Here is a 6,403-nt window from a genome sequence, read left to right on the forward strand (position 1 = left end):
AAGGTAAGACCCCTATTCTCTTCTTGTGGGACAGGCACTACAACCAACTCAGCCACACTTAATCATCCTTTACCCAAGTTAAAATCATGGTTTAAATCAACATTCTGAAAGAACTTGAACTATATTGACAACTAAAAATGGAAATAGGCAAGGTCAGAATGACGTATCCCCAGAGTCTGAATTAGTCTATAGAAAAACCAGAGCTCAACTATAGTTCTATAAATAGGCTTGTAAAATAAATGCAATAAAAAATTCAACTCACCATCCTGTGGCAGAAACGTTGTCCAATTTCCAATTAATCAGCACTTTGCTGAGATAAAGTACAACGGTGTCACCTTTAGGTCCACTGTTAAATTTCATGCAGAGAAGAATGGGACATAGACATGCCATGCCAACCTCATCCTGTGTGCACAGTGTTTTTTATTTCTATTCCACTGTGTCCTATCTCTTTGCCTCCGGCAGTCACAGTTACAAAACTGAAGCTCATATGCGAGCAGTAAAATGCACCTCAAAAGTTCCTCTTTGGGGCTGGCCCCGTGGCTCACTTGGGAGAGTGCGGCGCTGGTGGCGCCGAGGCCATGGGTTCGGATCCTATATAGGGATGGCTGGTGCACTCACTGGTTGAGCGTGGTGCAGACCACACCGTGCTGAGGGTTGAGATCCCCTTACCGGTCAGGAAAAAAAAAAAAGTTCCTTTTTGTTTATGGAGCTGCACAGAGGACACAGGTGACTGTCTATCCAGTCTGTCAATATTGATTGCATTGATTGGTTAGTGCATCTAGTCAACCCAACAGGTGAAAAGCAGCGGTTGTCGGTTTCCCAGCAGAGTTGCTACATCTCTGAGCCTTGAGAGCATTAGCACACTGCATCTGCTGGAGGGTGTCTGGTAAGTTCTTATCTGAACTCTCTTCCAAAGCACTGTGTTCACCCCACGCATACATCACCTTCTTTTAATAAATGGATTGAATAAGACACATTCTCAACAATGTTGCACGTAGCTGAGATATAGGTCCATTTCACTTTTGTTCAAAAGGGAGCCTTGGAAACCAGTGATGACTTTATGCAACACCAAGGGGACAGGGTGACCCTAAATGTTTCCATGCCCTGAGCCTTCAAGATCCTTAGAGGAATGATCACATCCAGGCCTGAAAGTGGCTTGAAAGTCAAAACACATTCCCCAAAGTAGGCAGTCTATTAACCTTTTGACTCAGGTAGATTAATAATAGCATCACCCAAAGAAGCAAGTGGATGTATTTAAGTGAATGGCTTTTGTAGAAAGAGCCATGTATCATATTTTTAAAAGCACAGAGATAGTTTTGTGTTTTTTATTAGACCATTGACTTTTAGAAAATTATTCAAATTTGAAATAACTATAGGTTCACAGAAAGTTGCACAATTTGTACATAGAGTCGTGAGTCCCCTCCCCCAGGCCCCAGGGGTGGCATCTGATATAACTGTAGGGCGACAGCCACACCAGGAAACTGACAGGTGCAGCGCCGCCAACCAGACTATGCACTTTCCTCAATTTTCACCAGACTGTCGATTTTTAAGAAGGGAAGAAATCTCACAAAATATCAGAAAATCATCCACGAACTCAAGTGTTAACAAATATTCAACATGAATAATAGACATTTTCTTAAGGAAAAAAGATGTCACAGTTAAGGGTCTGTGAAATATTTGTATTTTTTAAGTGAAAACCACAGTTAACAAGGTCTAAGCACGAGCATTTTTAAAAGAGCACGCTTGTGCTGAGGCATGTCTGTTTGACCCCGTGGGTGCCATGTCTTGGAGTAGAAGTCCTCGCCTAGCATTGTAGCTGGGCCTCCTGGAGGGCTCTGCACAGCCCATGCCCATCTGGGTGGGCAGCATGGGGGCGGAGGTGGGGGGGGCATGCTGAAACCCAGGCATTCAACTCCCCAAATCCCTCAAGGGACACCGTCCCATCATACATACAGCCCAGATCCCCAAACCTCGCAGGCTCCTACAACTCGTCTCCAGGTGAGATGAGGCATGGCAGCAGGTGCCCTTCTCACCCAGGACACCGGCCCCTGCTCTGGGGAGGATGACAGGAGGGTTGTGACAACCCCTTCTCAGTGTTTGCTCTTCTGATGCCCACAGGAGGGTTCTGAGTGGTTTGAGTACCTGTTCTGACATCCACTTTTTGGCTTTTTTTGCATTTAAACAATTAAAAAACCCATTTATATTATATTTATTCCTGATTTTATTATCATCGATGCTTTAATTTTGAATTTCTAATAATTAGCTAATAAGTTGGCAGAATATTATTATTCTTCGGGATGATTTTCTAAATGTTGTCTCTTTAAACAACTCTATTTTAGCCACCGTTGAATACTTTAGCCTCTTCTCAGCAGTGTCTAAATACCTTCTTTGGAGATCTCCTTTCCAGCACTTTCCCCCTCATGAGCTCTCCTTGGTGCTGAAATCCTACCACTGGGAGAAGAACCAGAGTCACTCGTGCTTGCTGTTCCCTGGAGACGCCGTCACACACTCGGCATTGGTGTCCAATGAACACCGAGTGTGAATGACTCTCTGATTCCTCTCAAAGTCACTGCTGTCACCAGACCTTAAGAGAATTACAAAAATTGGCCCCAAGACTTGACCTCCTGCCAGGGAAGGTGGTACTGGTGGGGGAAGGAGTCGGAAGGATGGGGGAAGAAAGGAACAGGGCTGCTTGTGGATAAGGTGCAGGCAGTCCTGGACAGGAGCACCCACGGGCGGTCCTCTCTACTTCTCAGCTTTACTGAGAGTCTGCCTCCCACTGCAAACATCAGTTCAAATCCTTGCTGTAGACATACGCGTGGCAACCTGCGTGCCTTCAGGCAAAAACGTGCTACGAATTCCTCAAAAGATTCTGGAAAGACTCCTCCCTTGGCAAAGACCCTCTCCTTGACCGAACTTGAGTCAGGCTCTTCTGAGTCCTCTTTTTGAAGAGGCCCTACCTTGGCTGCATCTGGTCTTTGGCTTGTATCATCCAGTTTTAGCAAGATTCCTGCTTAGTAAGTCCACTGAGAACCCCTCACCCTCAGTAGCTGATCAAGTTACTCGCCCTGCACCTTTGATGTCTGAGTCCTAGGCTCGCCTTCAGCAAGAGTCTTGTTGGGTCAGCTTAGCAAGAATCTCCCTACCCTTAGTAGTTTTCCATCCAGCGATGCCTCACTCTGCTTGTGGCTATAAATCCCCAGTTGTCCTTGTATTCGGAGTTGAGCCCAATCTCTCTCGCCCTCCATGATAGTGTTGATAAAGCGTCAGAATATTTTTTTCTTTAATGCACTGTGGCAGCATGGATGCACAGCCCCCCCAGGCCATGAAGATGCCCACGGACCCACAAAAACAGATCAGCCTTGGCTCCTCGTGGGAGATTCTCAGAGAAGGGAAAGGTCATGTCAGGCTAGGAAAGCCCCTAGCAGCTGGCTATTCAAATTCATACAGCCTCAGGCTCCTTTCAGAGTATCTCAGACAATGACCTGGGTAGCCCTGGAGTGACCCCCAGGCTTAGCATTTGGGAGGAGGTGTGGGACCTTCTTGCTGGGTTATTGTGACCTTTACTTTCATCACAGTCAATCAATACCAGTGATCAGCAGGGTCCGTGCTTAACTGCTAGGACATGACTCATCTCTGTCTCCGAATAGGAAAGTGTGGGCTGGATTATCTCATAATGCATTTTTGCTTTCTTTCTCCTGAGTCTCAGGAAGGTTTAAGAAAAAAGAGCACTTACTTGTCTTATCTGTAGTGTTGTGCACTGTCACCGTAGGAACTCCAGGACCTGTAGTGGGTAGAGAAGCCAGAAAAGAAACAAAAATGAGGCCATTAGTTTAGTTGAGAGCAAAAAAGAAGACAGATTTGTGGAATCTGGAGAACCTGACTTCACGGACGCCCAGTGGAGGGATGGCAGAGGCCAGGCTTTAACCAGGGGTTGTTAAAGGCAGGCTCTCTAACTTTGCACCCGTGCTAATTACAACGAGCTCAATTCAAGTACACACTTCTAGATTACTGTGATGACACAAAATGTCATTTTAGAAAGCATTACATTTGTTTATATCCTCATAACCTCATTTTTACTCTCCAGACACAAGTCCCAGGCTAATTACAAAATCATGGCTTCACAGAGTCCTAACAAATTACTCAAGCCTCAGCGCCTTGTTAGCTTTTTAAAAGACGTCCATGCTGGCTCCTCCAGGAAGGCAGTCACTCTGTCCACTGATCTCTCATAACAATTTGTAAAACTTCCTAGTGTAGCAGACGCCCTCTGAAAATGCTACACTGTGCTTCACTTTTGCCTTGGATCACTTTAGCTTGCAGCTTTCCAGCGCCATGGCTGTCATGGTCCCGACAAGGGAGAAGGAAGGTGCAACTCAGGACAAAGTGGCCCCTCACCAGCTTTCTCGGCAGACTGACATCTCTATTCTCTTTAGCAAAAGGAGAGTCCAGAAAGAAGAAAAATGGGCTTTCTGAATTTTTAAAATATCTTTTTGGAAACATATTAAGAGGCAGGCCTGGGGACCTTTTTGACCTCACCTCTGTGCTCTCCTCTGCACACTTTCTGTTCCAGCCAGCTGGCCTTCTCGCAGGGCCTGAACTATGCCAGGCATGTTCCCTTTGGGCCTGTCATTCTCTCTGTTGAAATGCTCAGCCCCTAGGCATTGCCATGGCTTGTTTTTCTTTTCATTTAGTCTCTGCTCAAATGCCTTCTTCAACCACCTATTCTAAAGAATCATCCTCTATAGCCACACGGTCAGCCTCAGTCCCCTCACCCAGCTCCCCTCTCTTCATAGAGATCACTACCACGTACTATAGTGTCAGGACCTTAGAACACATAATTATCAGTATCTTTGCTTATCACCCTTCTTCTCAACTGCTGTAGGATGTAAGCTCCACGGTGGCCAACACGTGTCTCACTCATTGTGGTTATTGTCAGCATCTAGAACGGTGTTTTGAATAGAGTAGGTGTTGGATCACGTATTTGTGGGGTGAATGCTGAGTGAGTGATCGTAGAACATGCAGGAGAGGCTCTGCACCTATAGGAGAGGTGGGGGAGGCTGCCGCTTTGGGCTTGGGTGGACCGTGCGAGGATAAAGGACAGCAAAGATGTGGGAGGCAGGTGAGCTGGGGGGGACAGATCTGCTAGGGGATCACTGGCCAGGGCTGCTTCTGCTCTGCTTCAGGTTGGGACACTGGGATGCCATGAACTTGCAGGATGTGGCCACATCAAAGCAGGAGGACACACAATATTTGGGCAGAGGGATGGCTGGAGTTTAGCATCCCTAGGGTCATCGTCAGGCTTTTCTCATGCTTGTGAGGGGTCATATGATAAGTGCCTGAGTTGAGATACAGGGAATCTGCTATGGGTCCCACCATGCTGAGCACTTAAAGGCCCTTCTGCAGAGGTTGCAGAGTGAACATCTCAGTCCTGGGTCCAAAGAAGATGAGGCAGAAAAGCAAAGGGGTCTTCTACATTGAGAGATGAGGTGGGGTAGGTTCAGTCAGGGCATACCCCCAGGTCCTGGATAAGCCAAGAGACACAGACTGTGGGTCATACCAGCCGCAGACATCACAGCAGATACCTATGCATTTCCCAGGGACTGGACCCAGACACTATCCAGTGCACATCCAAAGTCCAGGAGATCCAGGGGCACTTTTCTCCACACTGTGCCTCTCCCCCTCCCATTCACCCATAGATAGGTTGCCAGATACAATGCAGGATGGCTGGTCACGTGAATATTATTTAGATAAACAATGAATATTTTCTTACTATAAATATTCCATTGTGGTATTTGGGACACACCACTAAAAAGTTATTTGTTGTTTACCTGAAATTCATATGTAACTGGGCATGCTGTATTTTTATTTGCTAAATCTGACACCCGCTACCCAGGGAGGGACCAGTGATCTGAGAGTCTACATGTTTAGACCTAAAGAGACAGCACTTACCAAAAGAGATTCAAACATTGACTGCAGATTTAAATTATTGAATTAAGCTAAATTTCTTGACTCTAAGATCCATTCCCCTCCCCTGGGAGCCCATGTGGAAGAACAGATCAGTTATTGAGAAACAACAAACCTATTTTCTCTGCACATTTCAGGGTGAGTCAATTTGCAAACAGAGCATTCCCTACATTCTTATTAATAATGTAAACAAGTACTACTTATTTAGTGCCTACTATGTAAAAGGCACTCTGTAGATGTTTTATATGAATAATTTCTAATCTATTGCTCACAGCAGTTCTGCAAAGTAGGTGTTTCTAACCATCTCTTACAGAGGCGGAAACACGGGTTTAGAGAGCTTTAAGTCTTTGGTCTCGTCCATGCAATAAAAAAGCTGCTGAGCCTGGATTAGCTTCTTCTCATCTTTTAATTCATGAACTCAATACAGGTTTCAAAAAAA

General features: G+C 45.7%; 1 protein-coding gene across 1 annotated transcript in view; it reads right to left on the reverse strand.

Moving 5' to 3' along the window:
- Nucleotides 1–6,403, reverse strand: part of DPP6 (dipeptidyl-peptidase 6) — a 102,566-nt gene that overhangs the window by 34,215 nt on the left and 61,948 nt on the right. The window contains exon 8 of the mRNA XM_008591025.1: nt 3,737–3,784. Within this exon, the coding sequence (XP_008589247.1) occupies nt 3,737–3,784 (48 nt within the window). The remainder of the gene's footprint in view (nt 1–3,736; nt 3,785–6,403) is intronic.

The sequence above is a fragment of the Galeopterus variegatus genome, unplaced genomic scaffold (genome assembly GCF_000696425.1).
Source record: "Galeopterus variegatus unplaced genomic scaffold, G_variegatus-3.0.2 Scaffold6572, whole genome shotgun sequence".
NCBI classification, from domain to species: Eukaryota; Metazoa; Chordata; class Mammalia; order Dermoptera; family Cynocephalidae; genus Galeopterus; species Galeopterus variegatus.